General features: G+C 38.5%; 1 protein-coding gene across 1 annotated transcript in view; it reads left to right on the top strand.

Moving 5' to 3' along the window:
* The first annotated feature begins 3,200 nt into the window (after positions 1 to 3,200).
* The window catches only part of LOC131029356 (uncharacterized), a 57,919-nt gene continuing 37,198 nt past the window's right edge, over positions 3,201 to 23,921 (top strand). The window contains exon 1 of the mRNA XM_057959820.2: positions 3,201 to 3,428. Coding sequence (XP_057815803.2) covers positions 3,305 to 3,428 — 124 coding nt within the window. The 5' untranslated portion in view covers positions 3,201 to 3,304. The remainder of the gene's footprint in view (positions 3,429 to 23,921) is intronic.

Below are 23,921 nucleotides of genomic sequence, written 5' to 3'. Positions count from 1 at the left end.
AATCAACAAGGGTGAAAGAATATCTTCAATAAGAGAAATTTGTCTAATGTCAATCCATTAATCTTCTACTTTGTAAGCAGCAAAATGTCACGAGAGGAGATTTAAAACCTACAAAAAATAACTAAAAAATACTAGAGAAATTCCCTAAATAGTTTGGATAGGCCAAAATCTTTGCAATATGAGAACACAAAGATGTAACGAACCCTACAAAAATGTCGAATAGAGACGCAACTAGGCCAGATTGGGCATAATTTTCTGCATAAATGTAGGCCAATTTGTTTTTGCGAATAGGTCAATAAAGACCAAAATTTTCTACAGAAATAAATTATCTACTAAAAAAAGGTAGATGGACAAAGGGCAATATGGTCCTCTGTTAAAATCAAATTCTTTTAACTTTTTCGTACATGTGTAGGATATTAAAAAATAAAAAATTATCAAACTAACATTCCAATGCTAGGGCTATGTATGAAGATTACAACAAAATGGGAAGGAATGTGCTCTCACAACTTTGATACCATGTTAGAAATTAATCAAAATCCAAGAGTGCGAATTGACGACCTTCCATGAGTAAACAAAGATGAGTGCAATAGTGTGTTTATCATATACAAATGAAGAGTGTATAATGCAATAATCAACCTTGCATATATAGGCAAGGGTGAGGAGGTGAGAAGGTAGGAGTGAAACTCTAACTACCCCTCCAAAGGTGCAACACTTGTGAGCTCACTTACTTAACAAGTGTGTGAGCAAGTGTCAAACATGAATGCACTAGTGTTTCAAGTGATGAGGAAACATGTCTCAACCACAACAAGTGATACAAGAACTTGATATTGCCTAAGTAAACTTAAGCTAGGTGTGAATAGGTCAATCCTAAAAGGATGATATCCTACCTAGATAAATATTGACATTATTTTCACTAACAAGGTGTTCCTTCTATGAACCAAGGTGATTGATTAGAGCCCATGCATGACTATCACACCATTTGTAGCAAGCATTATGATTGAAAGGATAACTATCACCATATTTGTTGTTTTCCACCTACTTTTTTTTTGCTCATGAGAAGAGGGAACTCTAGATGATTCACATATATTATTTGTTTGGGTTAGAAAACCTTAGAACAAAAATGTAATTTGGAGTCATTTTCTTGTTGACCACTCCATGTCACATCTATTGATGCATAGGATGTTTTTTTTGGATCTATGTTGTACAACATTTATCTTTGAATTTAGGCTTAATTTATATGAAATGAGAAAACTTTAGTGAAACAAAAGTAATGTGAAGCTAGGTCTTATGTTATGTTATGAGAAAACTAGTTATATGGGGTTACAAAAAAGCTCACTATCGGAGGGCTCACTGCCCAGATTACAACGGCTCACTGCCAAGAAGAAATAATAGTGAACTGAGAAACTTGCATCTACATGTGCGTGGGATTGGTTCCTATTAAGCTCAAACAAAATGTTAACTGCTTGCAACAAATCCAGTTAAAAAACTCTACAACACACTAGTCACTATCTGCCTGCTCCAATCCAATCGCACTCAAATTACCGTCGCACTAAATATGTCCTTCTTCTTCACCAGTATCAATTATCTCACTCTATCGCTTATCACCTTCTTTTTTACTCACTCTATTTTCATACATACATACATATCATGAATATGTATATACATACATGTGTGTGTGTGTGTGTGTGTGTGTGTGTGTGTGTGTGTGTGTGTGTACCAATAAGAATATACACCAAGTTGGCGTCAATAACATTTTTCCAAATGATACTCCAATGGTCAGATCACATGCTACAAGCACCAGAGCAAAACAATAACACAAAGATTCAAGGTCTGCCTAACCCGAAACGAACATATTATTACATTTCCACAATAACACGCTATCGGAGCACAAAGATCACAATCTAACTCAATATTATGAGGTTAAAGACATGAACAACAAATCATCAACAGATTATCACCAGATACCGAAGGACCAGAGGAAACCAAAGCACATAGAACAACCAAATATATTTCTGGAGCACAACATCTGGAGCCCGACTTCTGGAGCACTAAGACATGAATATAGCAATCTTAAGCAATTGCAACCAACAGACCCAAAATGTGCTATCGAGTTTGGAATGAGACAAAAAAATGTGGAGTACTGCAATTATGAAAACATACTAATTGAACATTGATAGACTGCTTTGCATAAATATCCAAAGCACAAACAAATTGCCACAGCCAACACCAAACCTCAGACACCATGGAACACATATCCACATGTTGACAACAAACATTTCCGGAGCAACAAACATAGCTACAATACACCAACAAAAACTAGGATCTCCATCTTTATACATACATACCTATCTTCCACTCTACATCATATTCAGACCAATTCAGATCACCAAGTTTAACTTCAACGACAACTAAGACATGTATTTCTAACATACCCCCCCTCTCTCTCTCTCTTCCTATTGCCAACATATCATGAGTTTGTTGGTAATGAAGCCTGATTATCTCTCTCTCTCTCTCTCTCTCTCTCTCTCTCTCTTCCTATTGCCAACATATCATGAGTCTGTTGGTAATGAAGCCTGATTATCTTTTTAATTCAAAGGTTTTGTTCCAGTCATGTTTAGATACCTGTAAGTGGATGCATAGTTGATTCGAAGTTATCACTTCTCCATAGAGACCTTTGTTGCACAAACATCATTTTCTAAATGGCCTACCAATTGACTTCATGTACTACACAAATGCGTGCAAAAAAATAGACCAAATTTTCCCCTAATTAACATCCAACACCTCTTTGGCATACCTATTGCACACCAAGATGCCATTGCTAATATGTACATTGTATGGATTCACCTAGACATGTGATAATATATGATTATACAAACCCAAAGAAATATGAATAGGCTTTATCACCATAAAATTATATAATGCTAATACGACTACATAGACCTATACGTCATATAAACTACCAACACATTATGATCAACATCAAGATGTTTACATAGAAACCATCTTGCCTCCTAAACTCTTCTCATTATTCTCTAAAGTTTTGCAATTTTATTGATTTTGTTTTAAAAAATTATATTTTTTACATCAATTTGGAAGGAAAAGTCCTCATATATATTGAAAACCATGCAAGCTCTAAATTTTTATAATAAATTTTATTGAAATATTTTTCTTTGTATTTTTCCTACCCCAATTTGGAAGGAAAAGTACTGGCAAATATTCAAAACCATGCAAGCTGGGAAAGAAAAACCAATCTATTTTATTTCTATAATTTAAGTTTACAGAGAAAGAGGGCCGAGGAAGAGAAATGGCAGAAGAGGGAGAGGAGAAGAGAGGAAAGTTTAGATACGGGCCAGGCGGACGCCCAATTCTGAATTACGAGGGATCTCGCGGTTGGCAGCAGCGTATCTACATTCCAACGGTAGCTGCAGGTAAGGCCCTTTTTGTATTTTCATTTCTATTTTCAAAAGAGTGAAAGAGTTGATTATAAAATCCGCCTTTCAGAATTATGAATACGCAGGGAAGCTACATATAGATAAAAATCTAAGATAATTCTTCAGATGTTAAAAGTAGACTTTTGCGATGTATTGTTTTGTCATTTCCTTGATTGATGAAAAATATAGAAAAACAAGGATAATTGCAAGTCAAAAGCATCTAGAGGTGGACAAATAATACCAGTTTTGTTAAAAGACGCTGAGCAGAATTTATTTAATTGATGAATTGTCCCCATTCTAACTAGGGCGGGGTCACCCTTGGTTCAGTTGCAAGACTTAGGAGCATCTGTTTTGTCAAATTCATGGAGGAACTTCACATGGGCCCTTTCATTGGAAATATTTCCACACAGAATTGAATCTGGTATAGTGTTGATAGAAACTAGAAACAGAAAATGTGATGACAATGGCAATGTAATTAAAATTTTGTTCTGGAGGTAACTATTTTTATATATAAATATTATATACGAAGAATTTACATTTTTTTTCAGAGATATATCAATCATACATATTGCTAATTGTTCAAAACTTCAAACATTATACAAGTCGCGGGAGTTGGTTTTGACAATGCCTCGACACTCCAAAGGGCGAGTCACATGCAACTTAACAAATATTCAGAAAATCGGGGTAGACTTTAAAACATGCAAACTGTAAAAAAATACATTCGTAAAAGAAACGGCCTGTCAACAATGCAAAATCCAGTTTTGGTAGAAGAAATGTGTGAGATGAATCTCAGCACCCGTTTCTTGCAAATATGATATGGTATGTTACTCAAAATTACAATTTAGGATATCATTCTGGGACTGGATTCCATAATTTCTTGGTCAGACAGTTATATACCAGATTATAAGTACTCCATACCACCAGGAAATACCGTATGTTTCATCAAATGCACCTCAGAAGTTCCAGCTCCAGGAATGAAATAGTCATCCAGATGAGAGGGAGTGTGAAGATGAGCTTAAGAACTTGGCGTTTTTCTGTTGCAGATGCAGACATGGACAAATTATTTGATCGCTTTGTTTGATGCTACTTCTCAAGAGCTTTCTCAAGTCCTTCCTTCTGTCCTGCAGGATACGTAAGGGTGGGGAATCAGTATCTTGAGAAGATTTGGAAACTTACTTGACCTCATGAGCAGGTGAGGTTTTAGGATCCTTTCAAATCTCCTTATTAAGCAAAAGGCTTCTTATAGTAGCTTTATTTTGACCAAAACGCCCTGAGCCATTGCCACTTCTAGTTTTCCCTTATTTACATGGGAGCTTATCGATTCATTGGAATTGACCAGTGGAAACCTGCAAACAACTTTGGTTTCTTAAAGTGCTTGGTTTTGCAGGGGATTTTATATATTATGTTTACCCGTTGCCAGTTTCCTCTGAAATCTCTTTAACTCTCAGCTTAGTGGAAATATACCAGATCCTTCAGAATAGCCAATTCCTTTCTTGGAAATGTGATAATATCTGGATCTTTCAATGGTGTGTCTGAGATGATTCCAGGCACACTCTGCAGGAACATATTACATTTAAAAAAGTACATGTCTCTGATTCTGAGCAAACTCTGTCAGAACTTATTACAAAATAAGCACATAACTCTTATTCTTTGCAGACTCTGAGATGTCTTGAATTGTCAATCATGTAATATTGTGTTAACTTTAAACTTTAATGGTGATCATGTACATACAATTGATATTATGGTCAATTTTTTTTACAATTTTTTTTTGTTTTATATGAACATTTCCAAGATGAACCGAGCCTGAGGTCCTTGTTTATTACCATCCCAAATCCGTTTTCAGGTAATTTAGTACATATCATTTGGTAATAGAGAATGGAGCCCCCACAATCTTTCTGCAAAGCCACGCATTATGTCCTTATGATCTCTAGGTTCTACAGTGGTGCCAATGCTTGCAAGGAGGTCTCTGTGTTAATTGACTAATGGGAAGCGTTGGGCAAATCTTATATGGTCAAAATGCTTTTGAAGGATATGTGCTTCATTAATCACGTTTTTTAGCTTCCAGATGGTCAGCAAATTTGTTTTTCATGGTTTTGATGATAAGACAGGAGTTGTCCGCACCTCCAACATTTTACATTCTTTTCTAGATCAAGCTCAAGACTATGAGGTTGGGTGCCTCAACTTTATTATTTTGTTATTGGTGGCGTAAAGGATATTAGAAGAGGAGAAATCTAAAATTGCCATTGCAATCTCTTAAGATGCTACTAATACTTACAATGATAGGTTTTTGATTCTTCTTTTTGATTAGCAGGGGGAAAAGTTATCATATTTTCTTAATCACACTTTTTTTTACATGGCTAAGTCTGTTAGGTATCTTGTGGGTAGATTGAGCACCTTCCTCAATCTGAGTTTGATGATGCTATTATTTTTAGGGAGGTAGTTCCATTGGCAAGTTGTCTGGTAAAACATTTTTACTACTAAAAATTGGGTCCAAATCTATGTCTACATGGAGCTCCACTAGGATTTAGGATCATTGCTTTATTTGATAAACAAATGTACATTTTTCCATTTTTAGCTGCTTGTTTTTCTTGGAATGCAGAAATGAAAGAAATGTCAAGGTTCTCCTTTTCACAGAGTCCTTTGTAAATTTTTTATATTGACTGACATGCTGGAGAACTGGAGCCGACAAATGCTGTATTTAAATCTAAATTTGCAAGACAAACCAGCAAATAGGTCTGCAAATTCTTTATTCTGTAGCTGCTCTAATCAACTGCTCTTTTACAGTGTTAACAAGCAGATTCTTATGGCTGTAAAGTTCTTTGCTACAGGTCCGTAGAGTATCAGCAGCTTGGTCTCCAGATTAGGTTTTTTGTTTTTAAGAAAAAATGTTTAGTTTTCTATTTTTTCGCTTGTGGCTTGATAATGCAAAATCACTACATGTACAAATTTTTTTTAGATTGTAGGAATGGGGTAGCCCCACCTGTAAACTGCAGTGTGCCTAGTAAACTTTTTTCATGTGACTGACGATGTTGGTTTGACACTCACCGGTTCTATGGGAATGGGGGGAGACTAGACCTCGTGACCTCTTGCTTGTAACGGGATGCTTTAGCCAATCGAGCCAGGGTCCCGTTGACGTGTTTTTTTAGGACTACGTCTAACACAGAATAAAGTTTCCAATGGTCACTTCATTCTCTCTTGTTTAAAATCAGGCTGTATGCTAAGATTGCAAAGAAAGATCAAACAGCTAATCTCAAGGTTCCTTTTGTGCATGGATGTGACTCAGTTAGTTGATGGGTTTGCTGTTAACCCAAGGGGCCTTACATATGCTCACAAAATATCTTAACAAGCTTGCGGGTTCAAGGATTTCTATGTGAATGATTTGCAATGAAAGCTCTGTTTTTTGGCTTTTTGGGTTAAAATATGTAGAAAATTAAATAGGATAGGGTTGAGAAAACAATGCTAAGTCTAATCTAGACCTAAGAACGAGGAGACGGGATCACTCATGCAAAGTCAAACCACGCTTCGTTTTGCCAGCATAGCACAACTACGTGAAGGTGGTGCAATCTTCAGAGGGTGTGTAGAGGTTTTTCAAATCACCAACAAAGACCATCAAGTCAAACAATCTTCATTGATAATCGAAGCTAAGCATACACATATAATAGGCTCAGGGTAACTTTGCAAAGTGTGCAACAATCAGCTGCACACAAAAAGTATGAGCTCGGACTCAATAAATAATCCTATCGAATCCAGTTCTCCTAACAACAAAAGCAAAATCTATTCTAATTGAAGAGAGCAAGACCATGCGGATTGCTAAAATAGAACAAGAATACACCATCAAATTGAACATTGTATTACGTTGGCTACTTCAACAATCTTAATGCAACAATCTCAGAAAACAATCTCTCCTCCCTTACAAATGAGGGGGGTCACCCCTTTATATAGGCCTTGGGCCATGAAAACATGCAAACCCTAATTAGGGTTTCATCCTAAAAGATTCTCCACTCAAGATGCAACAAGGTGAGAATCAATAATTCATACCTCGTAAGCCCATTTACAATAAATTCAAATAAGCCCAAAAATGGCATCCATTTATGCATTAAATGCATCCCATTACATCAAATTTGCCCAAAATACCATAAATATTCCTCATGCAGCCATAAATGCCTATCATTCTTCATGTGACAGCTACATGCAAAGGGAATCTGTCATAAAATCATTAATATGGTGGCAACATGCAAAAAGATTCTTCATGCATTCAACATGCATTGACCAGGCTGCCACTAAGTCAAAATATTCCAGCAGTAAATACGCCATCACTACTCAGTCAAAAGATTCTCGTCCAAGAATGGATGACCATTATCCCTCTCATTAATTGCATATGTGATGAACTTAGTGATGACGACTTCCAGCCCTCATACGGAGACACTTGGCACGCTTTCAATGTCAAACTCCATCAAGGTGATTTCTTCCTCGCTCCTCGAAAAGAAGTTTGCCCATTCCGCAATCATCTCCTGTGTCTTCTTCATTGTGTTGGAAAATGAGGAAACATTCTAAAAATGTTCCTTAGAAAAGGAACCTATGAAGAAGAACTCATGTAGCTGGGACTTCAAGGAATTCACTGTTACTCCATCCTCATTGAGCATCTTTGCGAACAATGCTTCAATCACATTGATCACTTCCTCTTGCAGCCTTCTAATTGAGTCTTTCAAAGCTAAAGACTCCATGCTGAGTTTTTCAAAGGTATTCCTTCTGGAGCAAACGATGCAAAACCATTGGGAAAAGTCATAAGCCTCGTTCTCCTAAATTACTTTCCCATCAATTAGTGTTTGCTTCGGGATCTTCATTAGAGCCTTGAGTTGTGGAATGGTTAAGTCTTGATAAATGTGAACATCTTCCCACAAACCTTCCACTATCTCCAATCTGTTTAGAAGGGTCACAAGTCTGGTATGAAGCTGAACCAAATCTTCAATGAACTTTCCAGCCATAGTAAATATGTCTTCCACCCATTCCCTAGAACTCTGGGCCATCACTTTAATTACTTCTGTTTCATCCACGACTTCCTTAGGGAGAGAAGGAGGAACAAATGAAGGATCGGCCTCTCTAAGCGGCCACTTGAGACTTTTGATATATTCACACAAGGCCCTATTTTCCTCCTTCAGCCTTTACATTTGACCTTTGTTTTCTACATCTTTTCTGTCATGGCCAAGGAAGATCCTTCGAAGTCTTCAATTACCTGTCCGGTGGAAGCGCGTCCTAAATCAACTTGTCTAATGACATAATCTTCTGGGATAATCTTGTTTCTATCTTTATCTACAGTAGGCTCAGTTATATGCAAGGTTTGAGATCCGGATTCATCCCTCACGACCTTGGAAAATTTTTGGGGAGCCTTCCTCTCTGTTGGCTGATCCATTCTTTTTAACAACTCTTCTAACTCTTGTGCTGGATCAATCTCCTTTTTAGGCTCCCTCCTTAATCTATCCATCAGCCAATCAGGAGTGGGAATGGAGTGACTATGAATTTCCATCTGCTCGTGCTCTTGTGATTCTTCTTCCATCTCCCCAAGGATGGCCTCTACGAAACTATCCTGGCGAGTTTCCTCTTGATAAGGAGGAATTTCCTGTCTCTGTCCTTCTGGCTGATTGGGTCTATGTGAAGCACTGACGCTGAGAATATCTTGTGCTGGAGCATTGTCAGGAGTGTTGCCTGGAGTTGGACCTGCTGGATTTTCTTGTGAAAATATTTCTACCTCCCGCACAGTGGAAGAACTAGTTGGCGATTGCATCCTTTCCACCCCCGTTCATTTCTGCAGTGGTTCTTCTTGCTGAATTTCCTGTTGAACTTCTCGATGGGCTTCCTGTTGGTTTTTTGCTGAACATCCTTCTTCCTTGTCATCCTCGGCCTCTTTGGAGCGCTCTTCCCTTTATCAAGCCGAACTTCCCCTTCTTCACCTTGGGCCTGTGAAGATCCTCCCGTAGTCTCGCTGTGGGAATCAAGATTTCTCATCAATTGGAAAGTCAAGCGGACATTTCCCTCTTTCAACCTTTTTATATGCCAATCAACCCAGTGTTTAGTAAATTTCAGAACTGGTTTGGCCAAAACATCCAGATCATCAACTTCCGATTTTGAACAATTTGGGAGCTGAATGGGTTGATCCTTCATCTTTTCGAATTCAGGTTGCACTAAGTCCGAATCTTCCTTCACCTGATCCGACACTTCCATCACTTCACCTATTTTGATTGTTTGCAAGGGCAGCCTAGAAAACATCTTCCTTCTGACATAAAAATCATCCCTTGCATCTTCCCAGTAGTCTTCTAGGTGAAACTTGTGTAAAATTTTTACTCTAACCACCTTCCTGATCTTGTGATATGGGTCTAGTGAGACCTGGTGGTGTAATATGCTAAGCGGTAAAATGCCAATTCTTAAACCACCTTCTCAGCTGTTGCCAAGTTCGAGCATACCTTCACATAGTCTCCGAGGACGATTGGGAATTCAATAGACAACTTCTTCTGAATTTGATTGTAAGCTATCAGCTGCCTCATAAGTTCTAACATTATCAGCTTGTAAGATGGATACCGTGGCAATTTGTATGGTTGGAAGGCGAAGCCCTGTGTCCTGATATATGTGAATTTTGGAAATTGCAGGAACGTGGCTCTGAATTGCTGGACCAATGCCCTAGCCCGAGGTGACACTCACGTGTGGAGCTCATTCTGCATGAGTCTGGTCAGGTACATGGTGAAAGTGTCATTCACTAGCTTGAAAGAATCGGTATTGAGGAGGTGTAGTTGAGGATAATTCTCATGAACTTTCAGTTGTGCTGGTCCACAACCCATAACTCCCTTCCCAGGCAAATCATCAAAGCCTCCCATCCTTGCAAGCATTTAAATTACGTAGGAGCTCATGTAGAAGGACCGGGACTTCTTTTCTTTCAAATCTTTCAGTTGTTCATGCGTGTAGTGGCTGATTAGTCTAGCCCAATCCACCAACCCATTGGAATTCATAACCTTGCTGATGTAGAAGAACATCCATGGCTCAAAGTTGATGGTATGTGAACACCCCATTATTCTGCTCAGCATCATTATCAGGTCCACATATTCCTGCTTGAATTCGAAGATAGTGAGTGTCTTCGGCATTTTGGAGATGTGCGGTCTAAGCTTCATCAACCAATGTTTGTTGATGGTTTCTGCACATTTGTCAGGACCTACATCATATATTGCCTTTGTGCTATTCATGGTCCGGTAAGTCATCGAGTGATGTGAAGAAATCCTAAAAGCTTCACCAATTGATTCCAGAGTCAAAGTGGCTAACAGCTTGCCACCTGATGTTGAAATTGTCCTCCGCTCCGGATTGTAGTGTTTTGTACATTCGAGAATCAAGTCTGGACACTGGATAGTAGGAGGAAAACCAGCTGCTGCAACAATTCTACTTCTAACAAACTTGACAACTGTAGGAGATAGATTATGTCCTGCTGTTCCAAACATCCTGATCTTGAATGTAGCCAAGTTGAAGGTTCCCAAATTTGTATCACTGATCTCCTTCCACCTGGACACCATCTTGGATTCCAAAAGGAATCCCTTCAGCTCTGCCTTTATTTGTGCCTGTCTGGTGATGGTAGCCGCCTTGCTTGATTCTACCATCCTGGAAAAGCTTCTTGAAAATGATGAAAACTAAGCATGACTCTCCTCTCCAACTCTTCTTTCTTAAATCCTGCATGTGAGAAATGAAATGCATCCTCACGCTTATATAGAATTTCCCTTATTTGCTGCTAAGTTGGGAGGCATCTAATTTGGCAATTGCATTCATTATGCGTCATACTTTCCCATTCACCACGCCATGCAAATGGAATTTCCCTTGTAATTGAGTTCAAATTTGGAAACTTCTCTTAATGCATTAAATTATGCATCACACTTAGAATATTCCTTGCCAACTCATTACTTTCTAATTTTCAAATTTCGGAGGGAAATTGGAAGATTCTTTCAAGTTTCACCTCATTTGTCCATTTGGCTTGACTTTTCTTGCTCCGGAGGGAATTTTCCATGCCTTTTGACCATCTCCTATTTTTTTAGGGATTTTCCTAAAATTTAGGACCCGGGTCCAGTAGAGAGAGAAATCTCTCGCAAGTTCAAATCTGGAAAAATTTTCGGATTCTGATGAGATTTGATGCCTAAATTTGGTAATTTAAAAATTTATCCCAAGGAGAAATATTTCTGCTTTTCCTTTCCTTTCTTGACCCTCAAATTCCCCTTTGCCTTGGAAATTTCCATCCTGGACTTGGGCATGGAATCCACTGTGTGAAGGAATTCATCATTTCATTCTTAGCCGATGGAATTTTGACTCGGAGAAGGAATTCATTGCATTTCTTCACTTTCCTTGTTGACCCCCACTTTGGCGCCATTCATCACTCCTAAGCACTATTCTTCATTGAACGAGGAATTCTATCATTTTACAATCTTCCTTCATCGCCTCCATTTGGCGTCCTATTCCATCAATGGGCGCTATTTTCACCTAGTTATGGAATTCATGATTTCTTAGTTTTGTCCATGGACTTAGCACTTTAGCACCCTACATCTTCCCTAGGGAAAATTTTCACCTTGTCATGGAATTCCACACCTCTTCCAAACCTTCCATGTTGACCTCTTTTGGGCACCTTGACCAAGATATGGGCGCAAATTAGCATGAGTGAAGGAATTCATTTTGTTGATCATTTCCATGAACATGAGGTTTTGATGCCTTGTCTACTCCTTAGGTGCTGTTTTGTCTTGGACTTGGAACCTGATGCATTTCACATTTTCCTTGTCATCTCAACTTTAGCGCCCTTCTTTGGTATAGGGCGCAAATTTGCCTTAGGGAAGGAAATTTTGACTTTTGCATTCTTCCTTCTTCACCTCTGTTTGGCGCCCTTTGATTTCCTTGGGCGGAGTTTTGCTCTTAGCAAGGAATTTTGACATTTTGGAGTTTTTCAGGACAACCCTACTTTAGTGCCCTCCTCTGTTATTGGGCGCATTTTTGATTGTGACATGGAATTTCAACATGCTCAACATGTTCCATGATGATGTGATTTTAGCGCCCCATCCCAAGTATGGCCGCAATTTTGACTTAGGGAGGGATTCTTGACTTCGGAATGAATTCCATGATGCATCAACTTTGGCGCCCACTTGAATCCTAGGGCGCCAATTTCACCTTGCCTTGGAATTTGATCCTTTTTCATCCAGACTTAGTCAATTCGAGCCACTTTCGGATTGGGATGCCATTTGTGGATCTGAAGTGATTTCTCGGACTTAGATGAATTTTCGAGCTTTCCATTTCAGGACTTGATGCCAACACATCCATTTTTGATCCAGTATGTTTGCTTCTGGCTTTCTGGATTCAGACATGGTTGTGAATGTTCAATCTTCATTTCCTGCCTGAATGGTCCTGTCAAGAAACTTTAAAAAATGTCAGTGTTAGGCCCCAAAACAGGACATCAGAATGACTTACTATAAATAGAAACTTACTAAAAATAGTAAGCTTGATTTTTGGTAAAATAAAGACATTCCTGGACACAGTAAAATCCCTAAAAAATAGGAACTCCGATTTCGCTCAAGTTTTACTGGGAGGTTCCTCGAAAGGTCTTGATTCCAGTTCTATTCTCAGTTTTTCAAAAACCTTAATAGAAACCCCTAAAATCTAGGACTAAAGGTAGAAACCCTAAAATTGACAAAACGAGCCCTAGACTTAACCACATTCACTCAAACGAAAAGCAGACTTAATCAATTTGACCCCCAAACACTCACAAAGCAAAGAGACTGATGAAACTGTGCCCAAAAGACCCCAAAAACCAGAACAAAAGACCAAAAGGGCCTAAAAAGTAGGGGGTCCTCATTTGGGATGGGGTGATGTGTGATTTAGGTCATAATAGGTCCCTACCCCACTACATGTACATATTGTTATTTATCATTATAAAACAATTCTATAATGTTAGATGGGTTCCTGCTAGTGATGAAATGTTGATGTAAAAAACAAAATAGGCTGAAATATTAGGTATGAAGTGAGAGTGAAACTTTTTTGTTTTGGTTGTCTCTCTAGCTGGCCAAGGCCTGCAAGAATTTAACAACAAATGTCATAAGTCCCTCTACTTTTTTTACCACATTTTGATGTGTAGGCATTTTTACCTATATTCTCTCCCCCACTAATGTATACGTTTTTCTTACTAACATTTGTGATTTATCACTCTTGTCAAAGGGGGTAACAAATAAAACTTCAATCAGAAAGAATGCTGATTGGTGTAAGTCACCTAGTGGCTTCTGGAAATCAAACTTTGACAGCTTCAAGAGAAATCCTGACCTTATGGGTGTGAGTGTTATTTTGAGAAATGATCAAGGTTGTTTTGAGAAAGAAGGTTCCTTTTTCCTAGTTGCTCCCATCAATAATGAAGCTGAATGAATGACTGTCATTGAAGGACATCTTTTCACATGAGAAATGGGTTGTAGGAAACTGATTGTGTAAGGTGATTCTATGGTTATCATTTAGGGTTTGACAAAATGGAGTGCCCTAATTGGAGGTTAAAATCTCTTTTGGATGAGATGTTTGGTGTCTGTAATCGTTTTACAAGATCTTTTTCATTCATTGCTTTCATGAGTGCAATAGGGCAGCTGATTTGCTAGCCAATGCAGGTGTGAATCTAAATCCTTCGACTTTTATTGTGGCCAATTGTATGGATGAGTTGGATGGCCTTGGCGCTTTATTAGAAATTGATTTGTTTTTGTGATTATGATTGTTTGAGGCTGCATGTAGTGGGTCCCTTTGTTTTTTTCGTTTGATATTCTTTTATTCCTCATTTTATTAAACTCACTTCCCACAATCATTTAGGGTTTGACAAAATGGAGTGCTCTAATTGGAGGTTAAAATCTCTTTTGGATGAGATGTTTGGAGTCTGTAATCGTTTTACAAGATCTTTTTCATTCATTGCTTTCATGAGTGCAATAGGGCAGCTGATTTGCTAGCCAATGCAGGTGTGAATCTAAATCCTTTGACTTTTATTGTGGCCAATTGTATGGATGAGTTGGATGGCCTTGGTGTTTTATTAGAAATTGATTTGTTTTTGTGATTATGATTGTTTGAGGCTGCATGTAGTGGGCCCCTTTGTTTTTTTCGTTTGATATTCTTTTATTCCTCATTTTATTAAACACCTTTCCCAAATCATTTAGGGTTTGACAAAATGGAGTGCCCTAATTGGAGGCTAAAATCTCTTTTGGATGAGATGTTTGGTGTCTATAATTGTTTTACAAGATCTTTTTCATTCATTGCTTTCATGAGTGCAATAGGGTAGCTGGTTTGCTAGCCAATGCAGGTGTGAATCTAAATCCTTTGACTTTTATTGTGGCCAATTGTATGGATGAGTTGGATGGCCTTGGTGCTTTATTAGAAACTGATTTGTTTTTCGTGATTATGATTGTTTGAGGCTGCATGTAGTGGGCCCCTTTGTTTTTTTCGTTTGATATTCTTTTATTCCTCATTTTATTAAACGCACTTCCCAAAATCATTTAGGGTTTGACAAAATGGAGTGCCCTAATTGGAGGTTAAAATCTCTTTTGGATGAGATGTTTGGTGTCTGTAATTGTTTTACAAGATCTTTTTCATTCATTGCTTTCATGAGTGCAATAGGGCAGCTGATTTGCTAGCCAATGCAGGTGTGAATCTAAATCCTTTGACTTTTATTGTGGCCAATTGTATGGATGAGTTGGATGGCCTTGGTACTTTATTAGAAATTGATTTGTTTTTGTGATTATGATTGTTTGAGGCTGCATGTAGTGGGCCCCTTTGTTTTTTTCGTTTGATATTCTTTTATTCCTTATTTTATTAAACACACTTCCCACAATCGTAGTGATTTCGTGGCTTTAAGCTTGGTTAAGGGTGGCAATGTTTCATTGATTTGAGTGTTGGTGATGAGATGGCAGAGGCTTGTTGGCATGTGTGGTGCTCTTTTAATACAACTCACATCCTTCGCGGTTTCATGGCTTGGCATTATGTAGTGTTTTCTTTATGGGTTGACTTTGTCTTTGTTGCATCCTTAGTGGCTATTGGTGGGCCTTGTGGCTTTTTGTTCTAGCTTTTCTTAGGTCTCATTCTCACATTGGCTTGAGGCAAGAAAGTCTTTTAAGTCATGAGACCCTCTCCTTCAAGAGATTATGCTAAATAGATATTTTAAAATTTAAAGCAATTTTTATTTCCTTGACCCTTGGCTCTCTTTCTTCGGTGAAGTGCATTCTTGGTTACGAAGGATTGGGTTACTTGGATCAGTTGTATAGTAAAGCCTACATTCAAGAGGATTTCTTGTGAGCTTTGGATGCTAAAGTCTTGGATGTCAAATTGTGGAGCTAGGCCAGGAATTTTCGCTCTTGGAGGAGTTTCTTGCTACTTCAAAGGTGGAACTCTTATCTTTGGCTCATTTTGCTTTGGATATGTTGATGGCGTATGGTGATTTCCACATGCTCAACAAGGATGTGTTGGTAGTCGATCATCACCTCTATGATCTCTAAACCTTTTGCTTTCACTTGCATGAGGTAGTGAAAAATATTCTTGTTGCACATTCTTACAGGATGTCTGAAGTTATGAGCTCTTTCACTCTTTTGGTGTTGGCAAATGGGTTCTTCATTGTTCAAAAATGATAGGAGGCTATCTTGGGTGTCCGTTCCCCCCAATTCGTTGATGTGAAGGGTACACAATCTTTGGTTTCTCTTGTCCCGTTCATTGGTTCCTCTCCTAGTCGTAGAAAGGGTTTTGATGGTTGGGGTATTAAGTTTCTCGCTTGATATACTGTTGTTCCTTTGTTTGGATTGGTTGGTTTGTGATGTTTTTCTACTTGTGGAACCTGCTAGTTTATGGAACATGTCCTTGGTTTGTGTTTTTTATTTTTAGTTGGATTTTTGCCTTATGTAATAGTCTTTGTAATTTCTGTTTGTTTTTCAGTGGATGATGGCTCCCATTGAATCTCTCCTAAATTATTAAAAAAACATCTTATTTATTTACTAGAGCTCTATCCTTTTAGACTTTTAGTTCTCTATTTTTGTTGTACCCATACAATTTTTTTTCATATTGAGTCATCTTTTGAGTCAAATCCTTGTTTATGTCTTGCTTTGTGAGTTGTTATATCCCTCTCTCCCATGGGCATAAATTTTTGTCATGATGTTTCCAATCAATATCTTTGTAGGCACAATGAAAGGAGCTTTCCAGCATATTAGGCAAGGCAAAGATCAAGACTTGCATGAGGAAGGAAAGGCAAAATGGTCCAAGGCATGGAGGTGTTGCATTTATTTTATTAGAAAATGCCAATACATTGTGATCAAATTTTGGATAAAAAGTGAAGGTATTGATGAATCAAGGTCATGGAGTGTGTTTGGACAAGGAAAAACCACTTTTGAGATAATTTATGAGAAACGGTGCAAAAGGTTCTCAAAAGCTTTCTTAAGTCAGTTGTCTAGAAAAATTGACTCAAGTCGAAAGAACAAAATGTCACTCAAGGGAAAAACAGCATTAAGTTTTACAATGTGTTAGTTTTTAGTGATCAGATTAGCAATATAGAACAGAAAATCAGAATGCAAAGTAAATCATACACATAACACACATGTACCCTGGGAAAACCTCCCTCTTGGAGGAAAAAAACCCAACAACCAAAGATCTCAGATCTGATTAGATTAGGTATAGTAGCAGATTACAATATTGCCCTTCGAGGGCATACAAAGAACTTATCTGAATCACAGTTCAGGTCACATTTGAACAATCGCCCAGATTGTTGATTGCAGATCATGTTATTAGAATAATATCTTTCTCTTTGTGTTATTAATGGTCATTTGAGTTGTTTCTAATTTCGCCTCTAGTTAACGATTGTTTCTTTTAGAAACATCGTCTTTGTAACTCTATTTAAAGGAGCTTTGTCTCCTTGATTAATTGAACAACATCGATTCTTTGAAATCCATTGCGTGTCTCGCACTGTTTTATGGTATTAGAGCCTTGGTTATGATGAATTTTTAATAGTTGTTTTAGAAAAATTTCTTTGTTTATTCGAAATTGCTACTTTGGCAGTTTGTTTTGGCTGCAACTACTAGGGTTTTCTCGCTATTTTTTGCCTTCTCCCGCGACCCGCCCCTACTGCATTTTGCGCAACCACGCGACGCATTTTTTCCCGCCTACAGATTTTTTTCTGCCATTTTTGGATGGAAATCTGCATTTTCGGCTAGGGTTTTGACCCTCTAGATTCAGTCGATTTTTTTTCTGAGCACAGATTCGTGGTGGGTTTTTTGAGATCTCAACTAGGTCGTCGTCAGAATTTTCTTCGTGCCTCGATTTTCGAGCCAGCGGATCTAGATTCCGATAGCAGATTCCTTCTGGGTTTTTCGCAAAGATTTCTGGGTTGTCTTCGGATTTTTCTGGGTCAGTCGAAATTTTATTCTTGAAATTCGTGTCAGCCGTACTTCATTTTTTGAAGTCTGTACCTACATCTGCCTCTATTTTTGTAGTGGGATTCAAATTTTTTGAATTCTGTGCCAGCGCCTTTTTTTTGTTTTTTTCATTTTTCGTGCATTGGGAAACATGCAAGATGGTGTCATTGACAACTTGATGTTGGAAGGCAGTCAAGTTTTGTGCACTTAGCATCTTTTCAGTACCTCGTTTTTCGTGCCTCGAAAAGCGTGAAGATGGCTTATGGGCATCGATGTTTGTTTCGGTTTTTAATATTTTTTTACCTAAAAAAAAATTCTGATGGGTTTTAATATTTTTTTCCCTTGAAAAAATCTGTGGGTTTTAATAATTTTGTCCTAAAAAATTATCTGTGGGTTTTTTAAATATTTTGTCCCTGTAAAAAAAAAAAAATCATGAGGGTTTATGATTTTTTCCTCAAAAATTGTACTTTGCTGCAGTCTGTTTTTCGTCGCACTTGGAGTTGTTGTGCGAACATCTGCACCAGTCTCTTATTTGGAGTCTATTTTCGGGCATCTTGCTCATCTGCAATAGTTTGGAGGGTTTGCCGATTTTTTCCTCAAAATCGTGACAGCTGTTCTTGGTGTGTCTCTAGTTACAAAGAGGAACAATTCTCCAACATCTAGTTGGACGGTTGGTGTTGTTTTGGGTATCTCCAGAAGTTTTGCAGTTTCTGAGAGGGTTGGTGGCAGACTCATCTCAAGTTGCAGAGTTAGTGGCAAGCTCGTCTTCTGTTGTAGCGTGTTCTGAGAAGAAGGGGGCAACCTTCTCTGTTATTTCTCTTGGTAATTAGAACGATGACCATTAAGGGATGGTATTAGAATAATATCTTTCTCTTTGTGTTATTATTGGTCATTTGAGTTGTTTCTAATTTCGCCTCTAGTTAATGATTGTTTCTTTTAGAAACATCGTCTTTGTAACTCTATTTAAAGGAGCTTTGTCTCCTTGATTAATTGAACAACATCGATTCTTTGAAATCCATTGCGTGTCTCGCACTGTTTTACATGTGAGGTAGTTTGCTTGCCCTAGAACAAATGTAGCATAGCCTGAAGTAAGTTCAGCAGCGTTGGAGCAGGTTTGGCAGCCTTGGGGCAGGCTCGACAGACCTAGGAGCAAGTTCGGCAGACCTAGGAAGATGTTCGCCCAGCTAGAAGACAATTTTGCTGACATCAGAATATAGTTCGCTGATCTTTTGGAGCAGAACAGATCCCATTAAGGGAGATGATATTCGCTTATGTTATCACTTGTGACCTCAAGTCACTTCCTTTATATACCTGCCCTTAACAGTTAACCCTTATGCCTAGGTCGGCTTTGGCGCCAAATTACAAATTCACAAGCTACATTATAGGGTCAGACCCATATCACAAGTTACATCGGTTAGGACCTGACCAATAACATTTTACAAGTTACATATTAATAGGTCTTGACCTATTGAATTTACAAGTTACACAATATCTCGAATAGGCCCGTACACAATAAATTTTAAGGCCACATTAAAATTTACCAAGCTAGGTCGGCCCAATCAAGGGATACGACCTAGCTACAGTTTCAACACTCCCTCTTAGCTAGGGAGGATCCCTTGATTAATCAAGTTATATCTTGACCATGCTTCATGGACTCTTTCCATGATATCCATCATGCATTCTCATAGAGGATGAATTCAATATACATCATGGACTCCTTCCATGATATTCATCATGCATACCTGCAGAGGATGAATCCTAAGTACATCATGGACTCTTTCCATGATACCCATCATGCACAACTGCAGAGGATGGATCCACCTTGCATTGCTCGCAGAGGGTGGAAGAGGTCTTACAACTCAAAGAAACTACCACCTTGCACTCCGTAGAGGTGGTCCCACCTTGCACTCCGCAGAGGGTGATCCCACCTTGCACTCTGCACAGGGTGGAACGAGGGCTCTAACCTCAGACTTCTCCCAAAGAAGAATGCAATACCACCATGCCTAGTTGCAGAGGGTGGAACGAGGGTTCTAACCTCAGACTTCTCCCAGAGAAGAATGCAATACCACCATGCCTACTTGTAGAGGGTGGAATGAGGGCTTTCACTTCAACCTTCTCCTGGAAGATTGCCTTAACCAAGGATATAGCTTCCTCTGAAACAAAAAGGATAAAGCTTCCATATTGATATGTATCCGATCATTAGCATGTGAAGCTTGCATTAATCTTTTGTTCGAGGGGACCTCCACACAATTCAAATTCTATCTAATGATAGTTCTACATGTCAAATTTGCCTTCATGATAGGAGTCTGAAAATTAACATTTGACATGTGGAATGTTTTTGCAGTTTTTTAGAATCCCACTTGAGAATTTGAACTAGTAGGAAAATGATCCAAAATTGTTGTGCAGATGCATTTTGAACATTGTTTAGAAAAGACTTGGCTGCCCTTTCCTCTCGTCGAAGACTTGTTGACCTTTTTGGTTGAGGGGTTCATTCCTTATTTGAGATTCTCTGATCCAAAGAACATCTTGGGTAATCTAAGTGGCAGTAATTTTGATATTTTTTTCAATATTTTATTATTTTCTACATTTTCTTATTTTACATTTCCAGGCCCCTCCAGAGTGGAGTGTGGAGATGCACTAGTTGGAGATTGTTTATGCTATGCTCCAACCTGAATTGATTAGTTTGTGACCGTAGTTAGCATTTCAATGCACATGTGGACTTTAAATTTCAAGTAATGGGCCAGTAGTTATGACCTCAACAAGTATGATACCAAAATTAAATTACTCTTGAGCAAAGAAATGGGACTCGGATTCGGCTTGGACTCGGCAAGGCCGACTCGGACTCGGACTCGGACTCGGACTCGGGACTCAGAGTCAAACTCGGCTGGACTCGGGAAAGTGAAAAACTCAAGAAATTTAGAGATTTTTAAAGATTTAAAACTTGTTTTAGGCACCCTTTATTGAATACACCTTAAAGACACAATAACATCATCAAACTCGGCTCATTTGATTACATACACAAGTATACATCAATCACATAACCATAAACGCAAATTGTGGCTGAAGGAAATAACAAACATAAATATATAAATATTGTCAAATGTATACAATATTACAAAACTCATGGAATAAAAAATCCATGTCATCACATGATCATCATCAAATGTTTCATACAAATACCAAAGGTAAATACAACTACAAGCCTATGGCTCAGAGGAGCCTGCACAACAGCACCCTCCGGCCCCGGCCCCCTGTGAAGGTGTCTAATGTAGGTCCTGGATGATACGACAACCATAGCCGCTCCCCGTGACACCTTGCCATGCTCACCAACATCAGGAACATCCGTGTCACTATCTGCCTCTGAATCTCTTGTTTGTGCTCGTGCTCTCTGCTCCTCCTCTACCATGGCTACAGTCTCAGCCTCTATATCTACCTGGTTGATCCAATCAGTGTCAGACTTGGAGGTTAAATTTTCCCTACTTCTATCGACGCAGTTTCCCCCCATATTTTTCGACAGGGGTTTGGGGGCAACACCCCCAAGGTGGGGTCAAGGGGCAGCGCCCCTTGCGAGGCCAAAAAAACTTATTATTTAATAAAGGCGTCGGGTGTTATTTTTCTATTGGCTGACATGTTGTAACCCTAATTTTTCTCATTCTCAGGCGGAGGTTGTAGTGAACAAAGACGAGACCATTCATTTTAAAAAAACTTTTTAAAATGTTTTTTTTTTGTCATTTTACTTAACCCAGGTAGTAGCTGAGTTTGAGGCTCGGGACTCGCCGAGTTTGACAAGTTTTTGCCAAACTCGCCAACTCAGTGAGTTTGGCGAGTTTGCTCGCCAGACTCAGACGAGTCCGAGTCCGAGTCCCAGAGACTCGGCGAGCATTTCTCGGACTCGGACTCGCCGAGTCTGGCAATTTTCTAGCGATTTTCGTTTCTATGCTCTTGAGTCTTAACAAACATTTTCAGTTTTTAATAAGTTTGTCCTTATTTGACTGACTATTTCAACTTCCAACGATATAGGTTGATATAATGTGTGGTGACTCTTCTGTTTCACGAAGAATCCTAATTAAGTAGTTTTAGTATGTTTTGTGTTTCTTGTATTATAAAGATATAGAATTAATAACAATTGAAGTTGAAGCAATTAATTAGAGTAGAAGGAATGCATCTCTCCTATAGAATTTGCCCATTTTGCATATGCTCTCAAATGAAATAAGGATCATTTTGTTCAGTTGTTTAGTAATTGGCAGGTTTGTGGTTTTGTTGAATTATTGCTTATAATATGTTATGTTTCTCAACCAGTGTATTGTCCCCTTATCACCAATTTAACTTAGATTAGTGGTATACAACTTTTTTGCCTCTGCAACTACCATTTAATGTGATGAGGAATTAAAAACTTTGGTTGAAGATGAGAGATCAATTGGATATTCTTCTTGATAGATGCGAATGATTGTAGATAGGGACCAAAGAAGGATTTGGTGATTCCTCTGTTATCCCTTCAAGATTTTGATCGAGGTGGCTCTAGAAAGACAACAATTAGAGATGATGAACTAGTTTGTGTAGGTGCTCCAAAATATCCCAAGCACATCATGAGTCTCAATGGAGGGTGCCATTTGGCAACTAGACTTCTTTGAACATCTAGGTAAACGTTATTAGCCCCACTTTTGAAAGAAAAACTGATGTAGATGTTGATGATTGGTTTCCAAATTCAAAAAATATTTCTTTGTAAATAATTTCTTAGATTTAGAGAAAATCACAATTGCCCTTCTCAATGTTAAATCTCATGTTCAACAATGTTGGGAGGCTAGCTTGCTAGCCAAGGAGGATTTGAGGGATTTACACTTCGATGAGGTGATGCAGGCAACTCCCACTCGAGAAAATTATGTGGAATCCATAAAAAGTCCATTGGCAACTATTGTGACAGAATGATAGTACAAGATTGTATCAATACTTTTCATGAGCTATCACAAAAATTGACTTGAAGGAACTTTGAGAAGCATTGGGTATTCAAGTATTGTAGTGACATTCACTATTACATGATGACATTTATGAATGTCAAAAACTTAGGGATTGCTTATTGTTACACTGTTAAGATTAAAGAGAAATTTAGACCCGACAACAAGAGGACTCTCTCACAAGTGTCAATCCAAAGGGAAACACTGCCAACAAGTAGTTTGGCAACAAAGTAAGGATGCTTTGCTACAAAAGTACACTCCAACGAAAAACAGCAAGAAAACCCAAAGTATATGGGAATGTGGTGTGAGACCCTCGAGACGTGGCATGACTAGAAGGATTGTTGTGCTAGTAGGCCTTTCCTATTAGAGTTGTAGGAGCTAGGGATAGCTCCATTTTCATAGAGTAAATGGGGTCAAATGTTTGGTGCAAGTCTACATGCCTCCCTTGCCATTGCAAAGGTACCCCCACTAGAGGATGAGAAATGACTATTCTACTTGCAAATGCGGGTGAAAGGAAAGGCCTTGCATTTCATTGTGGTCAATGGAAGTTCAAAGAAGTTGATCTTTTTTTAAAATAGTCAATTGATTGAACCTACAAACAACACCTTGCACACATCCATATGTCATAGTGTGAGCAAGTTAGGTTAGAGATATTAGTCACTTTATGGTGTATCATATCAAATTCTTCAAAGCTGAGGTGGTTAGTGATGTGGTGCCCCTAGATGCTTGTGATGCTTTACTAGGGTAACCCTTCATGAACAAGTGTCATGGTCTATGAGGCTAGACCTTGAAGTGTCATTGTTAGGCTTTGCAACATAAAGTACAGGATACTAGAAGTGTCTCTCATGATGCCAATGTCTTTGATTAGCAAAGTAGTGTTGATATGTGAGTGCCCAAATTAGGTCATTTGTCCTACTCATGATCAAACTAATGAAGAGTTGAAGGTCATGGCTACCACTTGTGCCACAACATCAACTTTTATAGCATAACATAAATAGATGGGCTAGATACAAAGACGTGTTTGCTTCATCAAGAAGTGTGCTTTTGCATTGCTAGATGAGGTATTTAGTTAATCCTATCCTTGGCTCATTGCTAAATGGGCTACTATGTAGGAAATGAGTCCT

This window comes from Cryptomeria japonica, chromosome 10, assembly GCF_030272615.1.
Source record: "Cryptomeria japonica chromosome 10, Sugi_1.0, whole genome shotgun sequence".
Classification (NCBI taxonomy): domain Eukaryota; kingdom Viridiplantae; phylum Streptophyta; class Pinopsida; order Cupressales; family Cupressaceae; genus Cryptomeria; species Cryptomeria japonica.
The sequence above is the reverse complement of the archived record's forward strand: the minus strand, read 5'-3'. Positions and strand labels throughout refer to the sequence as shown.